Source organism: Mobula hypostoma, chromosome 9 (assembly GCF_963921235.1).
Source record: "Mobula hypostoma chromosome 9, sMobHyp1.1, whole genome shotgun sequence".
Taxonomy (NCBI): Eukaryota; Metazoa; Chordata; class Chondrichthyes; order Myliobatiformes; family Myliobatidae; genus Mobula; species Mobula hypostoma.
The window spans coordinates 143,240,693-143,259,459 of NC_086105.1; the positions used below are offsets into that span (position 1 = coordinate 143,240,693).

The 18,767-nt window shown below is 43.6% G+C and overlaps 1 protein-coding gene across 1 annotated transcript in view; it reads left to right on the top strand.

Moving 5' to 3' along the window:
* The window catches only part of LOC134352289 (uncharacterized), a 94,087-nt gene that overhangs the window by 32,677 nt on the left and 42,643 nt on the right, over positions 1-18,767 (top strand). Inside the window, exons 5-7 of the mRNA XM_063059579.1 lie at positions 4,630-4,844; positions 14,821-14,912; positions 15,008-15,195. Of these exons, the coding sequence (XP_062915649.1) occupies positions 4,630-4,844; positions 14,821-14,912; positions 15,008-15,195 (495 nt within the window). The remainder of the gene's footprint in view (positions 1-4,629; positions 4,845-14,820; positions 14,913-15,007; positions 15,196-18,767) is intronic.

Consider the following 18,767-nt stretch of genomic DNA (forward strand, 5'->3'; position numbering starts at 1 on the left):
GTATAAAAAGAAGCAGTCGCAATACCGACCCCTGTGGAACAGCATTAGTCCCTGGCAACCAACCAGAAAAGAAACCTTTTATTCCCACTCGCTAACTCCAAACAATCAGCCAATGCTCTCACTGTGCACATAACTTTTTATTAATAGCATGGACTCTTAACTTGGTAAGCAGCCTCATGTGTGGAACCTTGTCAAACGCCTTCTGAAAATACAAATATACAGCTTTCACTGCATCCCCTTTATCTATCCTTCTTGTAATCTTCTCAAAGAATTCCATTGGGTTTGTCAGGCAAGATTTTCCTTTAAGGAAACCATGCTGACTTTGTCCTGTCTTGTTCTGTGTCACCAAGTACTCCATAACCTCATCCTTAACAATTGACTCCAACATATCCCAACCACTGAGGAGATGCTAACTGGTCTATAACCTCCTTCCTGCTGCCTCCCTCGTTTGGAGTGACATTTGCAATTTTTCTGTCCTCCGGAACCATGCCAGAGTCCAATGATTCTTGGAAGATCATTACTAATGCTTCCACAATTTCTACCGCGACCTATTTCAGAACCTTCGGGTGCAGTTCATCTGGTGCAAGTCTCTTTTGCACCTTTGGGTCTTTCAGCTTTTACAGCATTTTCTCCCTTGGTAATAGTAGCTACACTCACCTCTCTTCCCTCACACCCTTCAATATCTGGCACACGCTAGTGACTTCCACAGTGAAGACAGATGCAAAATACTCATTTAGTTCATCTGCCATCCCCTTGTCCCTCGTTACTATATCTTGGGCCTCATTTTCTAGCGGTCCTATATCTTCTGTTATTTCTCTTTTATTTTTTATATACTTGAAGAAGCTTTTTTCTACCCACCTCGATCTTGTTTGCTAGCAGACTTTCATATTTTATGTTTTCTCTCCTAATGAATCTTTAAGCTGTTTTCTGTAGCTTCTCAATCCTCTATCTTCCTGCTAATTTTTACTTCGTTGCATTCCCACTCTTTTGCTTTTGCATTGCCTTTCACTTCCCTTCTCAGCCACAGCTGTACTGTTTTGCCATTTGAGTGTCTCTTTGTTCTTGGAATATATCTGTCCCGCACCTTCCTCATTTTTCCCAGAAAGTCAAGCCATTGCTATTCTGCTGTCATCCCTGCCAGCATCTCCTCCCAATTGACTTTGGTCATTGGTATTGCCTGTTGGTGCCAGATGGAGAGGGTTCAGCATCTCAGAAACTGCTGATCTCCTGGAACTTCCATGCTCAACAGTCTCTGGAGTTTACAGAGAATGGTGCAAAAATCGAAAACAAAAAATACATCAGTGAGCAACAGTTCTGTGTGCGAAAATGCAGTATTAAAGAGAGAGGTCAGATGAGAATGGCCAGGCCAGTTCAAGCTGACCGGAAGGTGACAGTAACTCAAAAAAGTACATCACAACCACGGACTGGGCAACGCACAGATACAGCAATTGCGCTGGTGAATGTGCACGTGTCAGCAAATTACCATTTCATTGTGACTTAACTCCATTCTTTTCAGTCGTATCACTTGTCTTGACTTGAGCAAATCACAGCAACATTTCACTGCCTGCTTGCATTTGGCCTTGCCTGACAAGATGAACTGTCGAGTCAACTGACTCTGAAGACCAGCGATATTCATTTTATATTTCATTATCCTTTTCAACCACAGTGTTGGCTTCATTTTCCATCTCAGAGTTTTCGTTATAATTTTGAAGAGGGTCAATCTTCTCGATGGAAGCGCTCTCAGCCTGTTCAGCACTTTACGGGAGCAAGGAATCTCACAGCCTAGTCATTACATTTCGTGGCAGAGCTAAGGAGGGTTTTTGACTTTCCAGTATGGGTCCAGTATGGTCAGTGTGTTGGCATGGCAAGAAAACAACGTCCAACAATTGCAAAGAATAAATAATTATATGAAATATAAATTTAGAGGTTCAAGTAAAGATATGGAATAAAATGTGCAGAAATCCATAAATAACAGCATATATATACAATGCAAACAACTTTATAAAAGTGTTTAAAGTGATCACAATGCAGTAACAGGGGAGAGGAGTGGGGGTTAATGGAGCAGGGTGCAGATTCCAACTAGAATGGTTGATCAGATTAACTGCCTGAGGTAGAAATGTTAAAGGTGGCGTGAAAATTTTGTTTTAATAAACCTATAGCTATTTTGCTGGGTGGTTGAATTTTCTAGCACTCTAATTTTAACATTTTTAAAGATTTATTGCCATCTCTCTAACACTGTAGATTTTGGGTATTGCTTATCAGTTGCTTGCTTTGTTGTTGATAGACTAGAATAGAAAAGAACTTTTATTGTCATTGCTCAAGACAATAAAGATTACGGTGCTACTCCAGCCCATGCCAAACAAATATTTACAATTCAAGCGATATGGGCTAGTTTAGAATGAAATCCCTTATTTACATGCAACAAGTGACCTCAATAGTCCATAACACTCAAAGGCCATCGGCAAGGCAGTTGCTGCTTTATTTGACTGTACACCAGCCCTCGGGAAGAGGCTGTATTCCAGCCTCACTGTCTTGGCTAAGCTGTTTCTGTAGCTCTTACCAGATGGCAGAAGATTGAACAGACAGTGTCCGGGATGGGATGAATCTTTAATGAGGTTATGAGTGCCATAGGCATTAAGAGTTGTAGATTGTCTCCATTTTGCTCATTGAGACACAATGATCTGCTGAGCCATATCAATCATTCATTGGAGTGTTGTGTGATCTGTCTTACTGCAGGTAGAGTACAACACCGTGATACTGTATGTCTTTACTGTATGTCTGTATGCTCTCTTTTGCACACATGGATAAAAGTTGGCCAGATATTTTGGACAGATTAGCTCTCCTTAAGACCCTCTGGTGGTATTGTCACTGTTCTAAAGTCATAGAAGAGTATGACCCAGGAACAGGCCCTTTGGCCCATCTAGCTAATGCTGAGCTATTTATACTGCTGCTCCTATTGACCTGTACTGGGACCATAGCCCTTCATACCTCTACCATCCATATACCAATCCAAACTTTTCTTAAAAATTGAATTTGAGCTCGGAAGGACCACCTGCACTGGTAGCTTGTCTCACACTATCACGACCCTCTGAGTGAAGAAGTTTCCCCTCATGTTCCAATTAAACTTTTGACTTTTCAGCCTTAACCCAGGACCTTTAATTGTCCCACCCAACCACAGTGAGAAAACTCTGCCTGCATTTAACCTCTCTGTACCACTCATAATTTTGCATATGTCTATCAAATCTCCTCTCAATCTTCTACCTTCCAAGGAATAAACTCCTAACCTATTCAATCTTTCCATAAAACTTAGGACCTCGAGAACCAGTAATGATTTTTCCTGTAGGAAAGTGACAAAAACTGCACACAATACTCACCCGTGTCTTATACAACATCAACATATCATCCCGTCTCCTGTACTTAATACTTTGATTTATAAAGGCCAATGTGCCAAGAAGCTTTCTTTACAACCATATCAACCTGTGACACCACCTTCAATGAATTATGGACCTATATTCCCTGACCCTTTTGTTCTACCGCACTCTTCAGCGCCCAAGCATTCACTGTGTAGGACCTACTCTGGTTAATGCTACCAAAGTGCAACTCCTCACACTTGTCTGCATTCCATTCCGTCTGCCATTTTCAGCCTATTTTTGTAGTTGCTCCAGATCCTGCTCCATGCCATGATAGTTTTCCTTGCTGTGGATTGTGCCCTCTCCACTATGGTGGTTGTGATGATGGATTAAGAGAGCTTCTCAGTGATGTTAATCCACAAAAACGTGAAGCTGGAATCCCTTTTCGCTACCTCGCCATTTATGAATAACAGGGCTTGTTTGGTCGGGACCTCTGGCCTTCCTAAAGTCAATTATCGTATTTTATTTTCTTAATGTTGAGTTGTAGGTTGTAGTTCCTGCACCAATCAGACAGAGTTTCGGCACCTCGTCTCTATCTGTTATTTCTTGTGATTAGGCCAATCACATATGTGCCGTCTACGAATGTGATGATTGAGATTGTGGTATGAGCAAGAGGGCAGGTATAGATGCAGAGAGAACAGAGAATTGTGTTCAGAATACACATCTGTGGGCACCGGTGTTCAGGGTTGGGGGGGTGATTGTGAGTGGGGGTTGATGCGCACTTGCCTTGGTTCACCATCTGGGAACAAATAGGATGTTCAAGATCTCATTGCAGGTTGATGTGCCAAGACCTCGACTGTGGAGCTTGACTATCAGCTTGTTCGGTAGTGTTTTGGTAAAGGACGAGCTACAATTAATGAAAAACATCCTGATGTAGGTATCTTTGTGATCTCAGTGTTCCAAGACAGTGTGAAGAGCGATAGAAATGGCATCTCCAGTTGATCTATTCACCTTGTAGGCAAACTGATGCTGGTCCAAGATAGCCGGCATGACATCCTTCATATGGGACGTGACCAATCTTTCCATGCGCTTGGTAGCTATGGGAGTGAAGTACCACTGGTCTGTAGTCATTAGGACATATTGCTGCTGACGTCCTGGGGATTGGAATAACAGCGGCTGCTTTGAAACATGCTTGAACCATACCTGGCACAGAGAGAGGTTGTAAACACCCTTGTATTTCAGAACAAATATATTGATAGCAAATTTTTTTATGTTACAGATTTATAATGCGTTTCCCATTCTGGGATTTCTACCTGGTTCACACAAGAAAATGCTGAAAAATCAAAACTTAACTTTTGAGTTTGTCAAAAACTTTGTAACCAAGAACTACCAGACACTGGATGCAAATGATCCAAGAAGCTTTATTGACATGTTCATGTTAAAACAACAGCAGGTACGCTCCCAAATGGCCCATAATTTGCATGCTACCCTCTTTATAGGACTCCAGATTTATTTAAGTACTTGGAATTTAATCCCACAGTAACCACAGTAAGAGTTGCACACTTGTCTCTGGTTCATTGAAATCACAGTCAAACAAGCCGTGCGGAATTGGACTGTTACAATGTTATAACAATTGTAATGTGCTTCATTGACAACAAGGGACATTTAATTGTGATGACACTCTAGAACTCCTTTTCCCTTCCAGAGATATTGGCTGGGATTTGAACACCTACCTCCGGTTCAGTGCTTTCTTCGGCATGATTTAGTCATTAAACTTGGACATAATGATTATGATATGTTTCATTGATTCTCGAGAGGGGCAAGATAGATTCATCCCAAAGAAGAGGTATTTCAAAGGGAGGCTGAGGCAACCATGGCTGACAAGAGAGGTCAGAGACAGAATAAAAGCAAAAGCAAGGGCAAAAAGTAGTGGGAATTTAGAGGATTAGGAACATTTTAAAGACCACCAGAAGACAAATATTAAAGCAATAAGGAGAGAGAAGATGAAATATGAGGTAAGTTAGCCTTAAATAATAATAACGGATGAACAGTGGAAATATAACAATGGATAACAAAAGCTTTTTCAGACATATTACGACTAAAAGAGAGGTTAGGGTTGATATTGAGAGTTTACATGCATCATTGCTGTCGCAGTTTATGTTCCACCAGATGCTAATGCTAAAGTAGCCATGAAAGTGCCGCTATTAGCAAGCTACAGACGTTGCATCCAGACGGAGCCTTTATTGTCGCTGGGGACTTTAATCATTGTAACCTACGTAGTGTGCTTCCAAGATTTTACCAAAATGTATCATGCACCACAAGGGGTAATAAAACCTTAGATCATGTCTACACAAATGTGGCTGACGCTTACAAAGCCACTACCCTCCCCCACCTGGGACAGTCCGACCATCTTTCATTGTTTCTGCTTCCCATGTATAGCGCAGTCATTAAACGTATGAAAACCCACAATGAAGACTATTAAGATCTGGCTGGAGGGTGCTGACTCTGCTCTTCAGCACCAATTCCAGCACACAGACTGGAGCGCGTTTGCTGCCCATGCCACCACAGACTCGCAGATTAATATTGATTTATATACTAACTCTGTCCTTGAGCACATCAACAAGTGTGTAGGTAGAGTGACATCACAAAAACAGATAAAAGTTTTCCCCAATCAGAAACCATGGATGAACTGAGAAGTTCACATCCAGCTCAAAGCCAGAGATTCAGCCTTCAGGTCTGGAGATCAGGAGGTTTACAGCTCAGTCAGGGCCAACCTGAGGAGGGGAATCTCTCAGGCTAAACACATATACAAATAGAGAATCGAGGAGCATTTCCTCGGATGCCCAGTGCATGTGGCATGGGATACAGGTCATTACAGACTTCAAACCACCTAGTGCTGTGCTCCCTTCCAGCTCTGCTTCCCTCCCTGATGAGCCCAATTACTTCTACGCTCACTTTGACCAAGAGAACAAGGAGGTCACCCTCAAAGCGGATCTCCCACCTGGTGAACTGCCTCTTTCACTTTCCACCTCCGATGTTTGTGCCACCTGGCAGGGTGAATGTACGGAAGGCAGCTGATCCAGATGGAATATCTGGCCGTGTGCTCAGAGTCTGTGCAGGGCAGTTGGCCGGGGTCTTCACGGACATTTTTAATCTGTCCTTGGCCCAGGCAGTTGTCCCCACAAGCTTCAAGATCATCACCATCGTGCCAGTGCCAAAGTATTCCACTGCCACGGGCCTGAATGACCCATCCAGTTGCATCACCCCCAGTCATTGCAAAGTGCTTTGGGGGACTGATTCTATCACATCTGAAATCTTGTCTGCCCACTACCCTGGACCCCCATCAATTTACCTATCGCACGAACAGGTCAACAGAGGACGCCATTTCCACGGCACTTCACTCTGCCCTGACCCACCTGGACAGCCCCAACTCTTACGTCAGAATGCTGTTCATTGCCTTTCATCCAGCATTCAATACTGTGATCCCCTCCAAGCTGATCGCCAAACTTCGCCAGCTTGGTATCAGCTCATCCCTCTGCAATTGGACCTTGGACTTTCTGACTAACAGACTCCAATCAGTTAAGTTAGACAACCTCTCCTCCTGCACTCTCACCCTGAACACCGGCGTGCCACAAGGCTGTGTGCTGAGCCCTCTTCTGTACTCCCTTTTCACCTATGACTGTGTTCCTGTACATGGTTGTAATTCCATAATCAAGTTCGCAGACGACTCCAGGGTGGTTGGCCTGATCAGAGGGGATGACAAGACGGCCTACAGGAATGAGGTCCAGCACCTGGCTGCATGGTGTCCCGACAACAACCTGGCCCTTAACACCCAGAAGACCAAGGAGATCATTGTGGACTTCAGGCATTCTAGGAGCCACACTCACGTCCCCACCTACATCAACGGAGCTGTAGTGGAATGCGTATCAAGCTTCAAATTCCTTGGTGTCCACATTTCCGAGAATCTCACCTGGTCCCAGAACTCCTCCATCCTGATCAAAAAGGCGCAACAGTGCCTTTATTTCCTGCCGAGCTTTAAGAAAGCTCACCTCTGTCCCGGGATACTGATGAACTTTTACCGCTGTAACACTGAGCGCATACTCACCAGCTGCATCTCAGTGTGGTATGGCAATGTCCTGTATCGGACCGCAAAGCACTCCAGCGTGTGGTGAAAACTGCCCAGCGGATTATCGGCACCCAATTGCCCACCATTGAGAACATCTACCATGAACGCTGCCTGGGCAGGGCGAAAAGCATTATCAAGGATGCATCTCACCCTAACCATGGACTTTTTACTCTCCTGCCATCCGGTAGGCACTACAGGATCCTCTGCTCCTGCACCAGCAGGCATAGGAAGAGCTTCTTCACTGAGGCTGTTACCCTGCTGAACATCTCATCACAGCATTAACCAGTATTGCACCCATATTGTACTGTCTCAGTACTTTTATATTTGTGTGCTGTAGCACTTACTTTTTATTTGCTGTTATTTTGTAAATAACACTATTCTTTGCATTTCTGGTCAGATGCTAACTGCATTTCATAGGCTTTGTATCTGTGTTCAGCACAATGACAATAAAGTTGAATCTAATCTAATCTGATCTAATATTGGACCATTGGCAAATGATGCTTGCTAGGTGGCAATGGGAGGCAAAGCAATGTTGGATGAACTCAGTAAGTATTTTGCATCAGTCTTCACTGTGAAAGACACCAGCAGCATGCTAGAAATGGGAAAGTGTCAGGGAGTAGAGTGAAGCGGGGAGAAGATGCTTGGGAAGCTGAAAGGTATGAAGGTGGATAAGTCACCTGGACCTGATGGATTGCACCCCAGGGTTCTGAAAGAGATAGCTGAAGAGTTTATGGAGGCATTACGGATGATCTTTCAAGAATCATCTGATCTTGGAATGGTTACAGAGGACAGGAAAATTGCAACAATCACTTCATTATTTAAGAAGGGAGGGAGGCAAAAGACAGGAAATTATAGACTAGTTAGCTTGACTTCAGAGGTTGGGAACATGTTGGAGTCCATTATTAATTATGAGGTTTTGGGGCATTTGGAGGTTTACTAGAGCTGTTGAGACTGGTTTAAACTAATATGGCAGGACGATGGAGACCAATATGATAGAGCTAAGGATGAACCAGCAGGGGTAAAAGTAGATGATGGATGTAATATGAAGGTAAGGAAGAACAAGTCAATAATTGTGTACAAACGCAGACAGAGCAAAGAGTCAAATTGTACCCAGAGACAAAATGCAAAAGGGCAAAGAATGCAGGACTCAAGGAGCTGTATTTCAATGCGTGTAGCATTCAGAATAAGGTGGATGAACTCATGGTGTAATTACTGATTGGTCGGTACGACATTGTGGGCATCACTGTGTCATGGCATAAGGAAGGCCATATTTGCCACTCAACATCAAAGGATATACATTGCATTGATAGGACAGGCAGAAAGGCATAGGCAGTGGTGAAACTCTCTTGGTAAGAGATGGAATTACATCTGTAGAAAGAGTAGACATGCTGAATTTTTGTGGGTGGAGTTAAGAAACAGAAAGGGCTAAAAAACCATTTGGGCATCATATATATGCCTCCAAAAAATACCCAAGCTATGCGGTTGAGATTTCAAAGAGAGCTGGAAAAGGCATGGAATAAGGGTAATGAAACAACTTTAATCGGGGACGTCAGTGTGCAAGGGGATTGGGAAAATTAGGTTGGTGGCAGATCACAAGAAAGGGAATTTGTTGAATGCCTGCGAGGTGGTTATTTAGAGCTGCTTGTGCTTGAGCCTACTTGTGGAAAGGCTGTCTTAGATTGGGTGTTGCGTAATAACCGAGATCTTCTTAGTGAGTTTAATGTAAAGGAACCCTTAGGAGGCAGTGACCATAATATGATTGAATTCATATTGCAGTTTGAGGGAGTCAAATATGTCACATGCATCAGTATCGCAATGGAATAAAGGGAATTACAGAGGCATGAGAGAGGAGCTTGCCCAGGTGGATTGGAGGAGGATACTGGCGGGGATGGTGGCAGAGCAGAGATGGTGGAAGTTTTCGGGAACAGTTCACAAGGCACAGGATAGATATGTCCCCCACAAGAAGTTGTTCTCAAACGGCAGAGGTCGCCAAACGTGGAAGATAAGCAAAGTTATGGACTCCATAAAAGCCATGCCAAAGTGAGTGGGAAGCTTTTAAAATCCAACAAAAGGCAACTAAAGAAACTCTATGAAAGGAAAAGATGAAATGTACGGGCAGAGTTGCCAATAATATAAAGCAGAATAGAAAAAGTTTTTTCAATTGTATATAGTGTAATAGGTAGGTGAGAATTGATATTGAATTGATATTGGACCACTGGAATGTCACTGCACGCTTTTAGAAGGGAGGACGGCAAAAAAAAATGAAAGTATAGGCCAGTTAGCCTGACTTCATTGGTTGGGAAAGTGTTGGAGGCTATTATTAAGGATGAGATTTTGGAGTACATGGAGACTTATGATAAGATAAATAAATCAACGTTAGCATGATTTCCGTGAAAGGAACTCTTGCCTGACAAGTCTGTTGGAGCTCTTTGAGGAAGTAACAAGCAGGATGGACAAAGGAGAGGCAGTGCATGTCATTCCCTTGGATTTTCAGAAGATATTTGATAAGGTGGCACACTTGAGCCTGCAAAACAGGATAAAATCCTATGGCGTTACAAGAAAGATACTAGCATGTATAGAGGAATGGCTGACAAACAGGAGGAATCCACTGGGAATTAAAGGGGCCTTTTCTGGTTGGCTGCCAGTGATGAGTGGTATTCCTCAGGGGTCAGTATTGGACAATTCTTTTTAAATTTTTTTATCAGTGATTTGCATAATGGAATCGATGGCTTTGTGGCAAAGTTTGCGGATGATACGAAGATACATGGAGGGGTAGGTTGTGTGAAAGAATCAATGCAATTACAGCAGGACTTAAACAAATTGGAAGAACCAGCAAAAAAGCATTGGGAAATGTATGAATATAAACATAGAACATAGAAATTTACAACACATTACAGGCCCTTGGGCCCACAGTGTTGTGCCGACCATGTAACGTGCTTTGGAGACTGCCTTTGATTTCCCTAGTGCATAGCCCTCTATTTTTCTAAGCTCCATGTACCTACCTCAGAGGCTCTTGAACGACCCTAATGTATCCACTTCCATCACCGCCACCAGCAGTACATTCCACGCACCCACCACTCTCTGTGTGAAAATCTTACTCCTGACAACCCATTGGTATCTATTTCTAAGCCCCTTAAAACTATCCACAACACCCCCAGACTTCGTGTCATCAGGAAACGTACTAATCCACCCTTCTACTTCTTCATTCTTTTGCATTCTGTGTGCAAGCCAATGCTGGATCCACATAGCAAGATCTCCTTGGATCCCATGCCTCCTTACTTTCTAAAGGAGCCTTACATGGGGAACCTTATGAAATGCCTTTCTGAAATGCATCTACACTACATCCACTGCTCTACCTTCATCAATATGTTTAGTTATGTCCTCAAAGAAATCAATCCGGCTTGTAAGGCACAACATTCCCTTGACAAAGCCATGCTGACTACCACTAATCAGATAATGTCTCTCCAAATGCTCTTAAATCCAGCCTCTCAGGATCTTCTCCAACAGCGTGAGAACCACTGATGTCAGACTCAAATGATCTATAATTCCTGGGATATCTCTACTCCCTTTCTTGAACAAGGGAACAACATTTGTAACCCTTCAATCCTCTTGTACTTCTCCCGTCCCCATTGAGGATGCAAAGACCATCACAAGCAGCTCAGCAATCTCCTCCCTCGCTTCGCACAGTAGCCTGGGGTATATCTCATCTGGTCCGGGTGACTTATCTAACAATGCTTTTCAAAACCACCAACACATCTTCTTTCCTAATGTCTATATGCTCAAGCGTTTCAGTCTGTTGTAGGTCATCCGCACAGTTGCCAAGGTCTTTTTCCCTGGTGAATACTGAAGCAAAGTATTCATTAAGTACCTCCACTACCTCCGCCGACTCCATGCACACGTTTCCACTATGATTGGTCCTGTTCTCACACAGCTCATCCTCTTGCTCTTCACATACTTAGAGAATGCCTTGGGGTGTTTCTTAATCCTGCTCATCAAGGCCTTCTTATAGCCCATTCTGGCTGTCATAGTTCTATTCTTAAGCTCCTTCCTAGCTACCATGTAATTTTCTAGAGCACTAACAGTATTTAATTTCTTGAACCTTTTGTAAGCTTTTCTTTTCTCCTTAACTTGATGTTCTACATCCTTTGTACACCATGGTTCTTTAACTCTACCATCCCCTCCCTGGCTCAATGGAACATACCTATGCAGAACATCATGCAAATGTTCCCTGAAGATATTCCACATTTCTGCCGTGCATTTCCCTGAGAACATCTGCTTCCAATTAATGCTCCCAAGTTCCTTCCTAATTGCATCATATTTCCCTCTACCACAATTAAATGTTTTCCCAAATTGTCTGCTCCTATCCCACTACAGCGCTATAGTGAAGGAGATCGAGTTGTGGTCACTACCTCCAAAATACTCTCCTACTGAGAGATCTGACACCTGACCTGGCTCATTTCCCAGATCAAGTACAGTCTCTCCTCTAGTTGGCTTATCTACATATTGCATCAGGAAACCTTCCTGAACACCCCTAACAAACTGTGCCCCATCCAAACCCCTTGCACTAAGGAGATGCCAATCAATATTCAGAAAGTTAAAATCTCCCATCACAGCAACCCTATTATTATTGCACCATTCCAGAATCTTCCTTCCTATCTGTTCCACAATATCCCTGTTACTATTGGGGGGAGGTGTCGAAAAAACGAACATCCAATGCCCCTTTCCTGTTTCTGACTTCCATTCACAGACTCAGTAGACCATCCATCCATGATTTCTCCTTTTCTGCAACTGTGACACTATCCCTAATTAGAAATGCACCTCGCCCACCTCTCACATGGAAGAAATAATAATAATAAATCAATCAATTATAGTACACATATATTGAATAGATTAAAAATTGTTCAAAAACAGAAATAATATATATTTAATGAAAGTAAGGTAGTGTTAATGTCCAATTAGGAATCGGAAGGCAGAAGGGAAGAAGCTGTTCCTGAATCACTGAGTGTGTGCCTTCAGGCTTCTGCACCTCCTACCTATGGTAACAGTGAGACAAGGGCATGCCCTGGATGCTGGAGGTCCTTAATAATGGAAGCTGCCTTTCTGAGACACTGCTCCTTGAAGATGTCCTGGCTACTTTGTAGGCTAGTACCCAAGATAGAGTCGACTAGATTTACAATGCTCTGCTGCTTCTTTCAGCCTGTGCAGTAGCCTCCCCCATACGATACAGTGATGCAGCCTGTCAGAATGCTCTCCATGGTACATCTATAGAAGTTTTTGAATGTATTTGTTGGCATACCAAATTTCTTCAAACTCCTAATGAGGTATAGTTGCTGTCTTGCCTTCGGTATAACTGCATCGACATTTTGGGACCAGGTTATGTCCTCAGAGATCTGGACACCTTCATCTGTGGCCATCAAACTTTACAACTCCTCCCTTGGAGGGTCAGACACCCTGAGCCAATAGGTTGGTCCTGGACTTATTTCCTGGCATAATTTACAAATTACTATTTAATTATTTATGGCTTTATTACTATTTCATTATTTATGGTGCAACTGTAACGAAAACCAATTTCCCTCGGGATCAATAAAGTATGACTATGACTATGACTATGATTTGAAACTGCTCACTTTCTGCATTTCTGATCCCTCTGTAAGGATTAGTATGTGTTCCCTCATCCTACCCGTCCTGAAATCCACTATCAGTTCTTTTATCTTACTGATGGTGAGTGTCAGGTTGTTACTGAGACACCACTCCACTAGTTGGTGTATCTTGCTCCTGTCCATCCTCACGTCACCATCTGAGATTCTACCAACAATGATTGTATCATCAGCAAATTAAAAGATGATATTTGAGCTATGCCTAGCCACACAGTCGTGGGTATAAAGGGAGTAGACAGTAGGCTAAGCACACATCCCTGAGCTGCACCAGTACTGATCGTCAGTGAGAAGAATATGTTATCACCAATCCCCACAAATTGTGGTCTTCCAGTAAAGAATTCGAGGATCCAGTTGCAGATGGAGGTACAGAGGCCTGGGTTCTGTAACTTCTCAATCAGGATTGTGGGAAAGATGGTATTAAATGCTGAACTATAGTCGATGAACAGCATCCTGATGAGGGGTTTGTGTTGTACCCGTGGTCTAAGGCCGTGTGAAAAGCTATTGAGATTACATTTGCCGTTGACCATTTGTAGCGATAGGCAAATGGCAATGGGTCCATGTCCTTATTGAGGCAGGAGTTCAGTCTAGTCATGACCAAGCTCGCAAAACATTTCATCACTGTAGATTTGAGTACTACCAGGCGATAGTCATTAAGGCAGCTGACATTATTCTTCTTAGGCACTGGTATAACTGTTGCCTTTTTCAAACAAGTGGGAACTTCTGCCCGTAGCAGTGAGAGGTTGAAAATGTCCTTGAATACTCCCACTAGTTGGTTAGCGCAGGTTATCAGAGTCTTATAAAGTAACCCCTCAGAACCTTGCGCTTTGTGAGGGTTCAATCTTTTTAAAGGTGTAGAGTTCATCTGGTAGAGAAGCATCGCTGCCATTTATGCGTTTGGGTTTCGCTTTATAGGAAGTAATGTCTTGCAAACCCTGCCTGAGTTGTTGTACATCCGATGTCGGCTCCAACCTCGTTCAAAATTCTCTCTTCACCCTTGCAACAGCCCTCCTCAAATCATACCTGGTTTTCTGTTACAGGCCCACATCACCCGACTTGAATGCCACAGATCAAGCCTCCATACCTCCTGGCTCATCCATGGGTTTTTGTTTGGGAATGTACAGTAAGTCCTTGTAGGCACACATGCATCCACACAGGTTTTAATGAAGTCGGTAACAACTGCAGCATGCTCACCCAGGCTCGAAGATGAATCCCTGAATACAGTCCAGCAGTTGATGGCTTTAGGCCAGTACTCGCCATTTGAATGAGGGGATCTCATTGAAATCAGTTGAAATTTGAAAGGGCGAATATTGAGAAGTGGATTTCCTTTCATGTGGGAGTTTAGGACCAGAGGGCACAGCCTCTGAGTACAAGGACATCCCTTTTGAACTGACATGAGGAGGAATTTATTTAGCCAAAGAGTGGTAAATCTGTGGAATTCTTTGCCACAGAGGGTTGTGGAGGCCAAGTCATTGAGCATATTTGATGTGTAGGTTAACAGGTTCTTTATTCGTAAAGGTGTCAAAGGTTATGGGGAGAAGTAGCTGAATGGATTGAGAGGGTTAATAAATCCACCGTGATGGAATGGCAGGGCAGACTCAATGGGCTGAATGGCTCAATTCTGTTCCTGTGTCTAATGGTCTTATGTTCTTTTGCAGGAATCAGGTAACCCAAATACATAGATATCCACAGTGACCAACCTGTTTGCTGCTGGGATGGAGACAACTTCAACCACACTCCGTTGGGCTATGCTACTGATGATGAAATATCCACAGATTCAGGGTGAGGAGCATCTGATTGATGACTGTCTTTCCTCATGTGAGAATCTATGCTCTAACCCTGCTGCTGAGTGCATTAACTATTTCCTTGTGTTCCAGAAAAAGTCCACGATGAAATCACCACCGTGATTGGTTCGGAGCGGTTCCCCAGAACCGAAGATCGGAAAAATTTGCCATACACCAATGCAGTGATCCACGAAATCCAGAGGTTTGCTAACGTTGTGCCATTGAACATCATGCACTCAACAACAGAGGACTTGAACTTCAAAGGATATTTCCTTCCAACGGTACGTGAGGTGAAATGAGTGACTGATTGCTTGTCATATGCTAGCAACTGGATTGTTTGTCACTAATTTTTTTAAATTTCTGTGTGTAATTTTACATAACATATAAAAACTGACATATTCAACTTTTTGGAAGCATCAAGCATGGCTGGGGTGGATGAGATATGGAGGGCAACTTGCAGTAAAATGGACTTTGCATTTTGTTCTAATTGTGTTTCTCTTGTATCCATTTGTATCACGAACAATTTTAATGTGAATGCTCTGTCTCTGGAAATGTCACTCCACTCTTTCGGAAGGGTGGGATGTAAAGACAGGAAATTATAGACCAGTTACCTGCCTTTGCAATGTTGGGAAAATGTTTGAGTCGATTATGAAGGATAATTTGGGTTTGTTGGATGATTTGGGTTCCTTGTAGATTCATGATAAAATAGGTCAAAGTCAACATGGTTTTCTTCAGAGGAAACAGTGATGTGTTAGCAAGTAATGCCACCTTCTCCCTGAGGAGCAGGTACTCTGTCTGGCTGCAGCGAATGTGAGGAAGACCCTAGCAAGGGTCAACTCACATAAAGCTCCACAGCCTGGTAACATACTGGAAGGGTCCTGAGGGACTGTGCAGCAAAGTTAACAGAAGTTCTGACAGACATCTTCAATATATCTCTGGAATAATCCACTGTCTCCTTGGGTTTCAAGGTAGCCACTATCATCCTGATGACCAAGAGGGTGACAGTAACCTCCTCAGTGATGACCATCCAGTGGCACTGACTTCAACAGCAATAAAGTACTTTGAGCATGTGGTTATTTGAGCAGTCATGAAATGCCATCTTCCTGCTACGTTAGATCCTTTCTACTTCACTTATGACTCAGGTCAGTCCACTACACATGCTATAGCCTCTGTACTCCACTCCATCCTGTCCCACCTGGAAAATGGTGCCTCATATGTCAAGAGGCTGTTTATCGACTTCATCATGGCATTTAGTACAATTGTCTCTTTGAAGCTGGTGGGTAAACTGTCCTCGTTGGGTCTCAGCACCTCTTTGAAAAAATGGATCTGTCAGGACGCTGGAGCAGGGATCCAACTTCAGACCCAGTATTGTGCACACAGTGATATTAATTGAGTCACAAATCCCTAGGTGCAAACAAAGTCGGCGTCAAATTTCAGGCAGAGATCAGATTTATAGGCATCCGTTTGTCTCGTCAGACCATGGATTTGCACCTTGGAAGGTTTCCAGGGCGCAGGTCTAAGCAAGGATGAATGGAAGACTGGCAGTTGCCTATGCTGCAAGTCTCCCCTCTCCACGCCACCGATGTTGTCCAAGGGAAGGGCACTAGGGCCGATACAGGTGTCGTCGCAGAGCAATGTGTGGTTAAGTGCCTTGCTCAAGGACACAACATGCTGCCTCAGCTAAGGCTCGAAGTAGCGACCTTCAGATCACTAGACCGACACCTTAACCACTTGGCCACGCGCCAACACTAGAGATCAGAACATCCAGAGAAATCCAAAAACCAGAATCAGGAAACAGGTAGTGTCAATATTCAGACAGACAGACTACAGATATGAATGCTGGAAACGCTCAGGAAAATTCATTGGCACAATCTGGCAACAAACGTGAAAATACAAGACTGAAATACACTGAGCAATAAACAGAGAGGCAGATGATAGGTGGAGCATAATGAAACACATGTGGCAGCAATACAGGTAATAATGAGAAACTGATGAGAGACAGAGTACTCAGTAATACAGGGGCCGGAGTAGAGCAGGAGTGGGGACAGGAGCACATGGCAATACAAAACCACAGACTGACAGCTAGGGAGAAACACACAACAAGACAGAGTTCAACTGGAGGTACTGACAGGATCCTAGACTTCTTGACAGAAATGGCACAGTTAGTCCATGCTAGCAGAAATGTCTCCAGTTCCTTTATGCCAGGTACTAGCACTATCCAGTGTTGTGTGCTCAGCCCGCTACTGTTCATGCTGTTGACCCATGAAGACAGCGATAGATGCTGTTCAAACTGAGTTATTAAGTTGACACAACAGTGGTTGGCCTCATCAGCAAAGACAAAGAGATGGCTTGCAGAGAGGATGGAGGGCGGATGGTGGAATGGTGCAAGCACAAAAACTTGAATCTCAATATGCGCCAGACCAAAGAGATGATTGTGGACTTTTTCAAGCTGATAGCTTCTCACTGCACATACACAACCGTGGAGAGAATTAGCTGCACCAAGTTTCTGGAAATGAATATTTTAGATTATGAGGACACGCAGTCTGCTTTTATTGTCATTTAGTAATGCATGCATTAAGAAATGATACAATGTTCCTCCGGTGTGATATCACAGAAACAGAAGACAGACCAAGACTGAAAAATTGACAAAAACCAAATAATTATAACATATAGTTACACCAGTGCAAGCAATGCTGTAACTTGATGAAGAACAGGCCATGGGCACGGTAAAAAAAAGTTCAAAGTCTCTCGAAAGTCCCATCATCTCACGCAGACGGGAGAAGGAAGAAAACTCTCTTCCTGCCATGAGCTTCCAGTGCCGCAAACTTGCCGATGCAGCATCCTGGAAGCACCCGGCAACAGTCTGACTCTGAGTTGTCCGAAAACTTCGAGCCTCCGACCAGCCCTCCGACACCAAGCACCATCTCTGCCGAGCACTTTGACCCCAGCCCCGGCCACCAGCAACAGACAAAGCTGAGGATTTGGGGCCCTCCCTCCAGAGGTTCTCGATCGCACAGTAGCAGCGGCAGCGAACCGGGCATTTCAGAAGTTTCTCCAGATGTTCTTACGTGCTTCCACGTCCGTATCCATCAAATCAGAATTATGCACGGCCTCTATTTAACAAATATAATATCATTCACCGGAGAGACCGCGCACACTGCGTCACGCCGCCATCTTCACCCCCACTTCTCCACCCATCAGAATATAATGGACAATATCACCTGGTTCCACAGTACGACCACAGCATCTCCATTTCCTGAGGAGTTTGAGGGCAAGTGAGGCTCCTCTTCCCATTCTAAGCTACTTTCACAGGAGCACCATCGAGAGTGTACTGACCAGCTGCATCGCCGTCTGCTACAGGAATTGCAAGGCAGCTGACCTCACGCCCTGACAAAGGATTGTGAGGACTGCTGAGAAGATCATTGGGGTCTCCCTTCCACCCATCAGAAATTTATCAAGGGCATAGTGTATGCAGAGACCTTAGCATTGCCAGTGATCCTTCTCATCCCTTCAACAATCTCGTTGACGCCCTACTATCAGGAGGATCGTACCGTAGCATTAGACCAAGAACATGTGTGAATGCAAAACACCATCTTCCCCTAGGTCATAAGACTCCTGAGCTCCCTATCCCACCCAGATCTTATCACACATGAAGCACCAGTAGATCAATAGTTCAATAGTTCCATTTAATATCAGAGAATGTATAGAATATACAACCTGAAATTCTTCATCTTCACAGACATCCAGTAGCATTGCACTGTTTACTTTTTAACTTGCATCATAAATGCACCGTATTATTTGTTAATTTAGTAGTGATTTTACTTTGTGTTATGCTTGAGAAATATGAACTCTG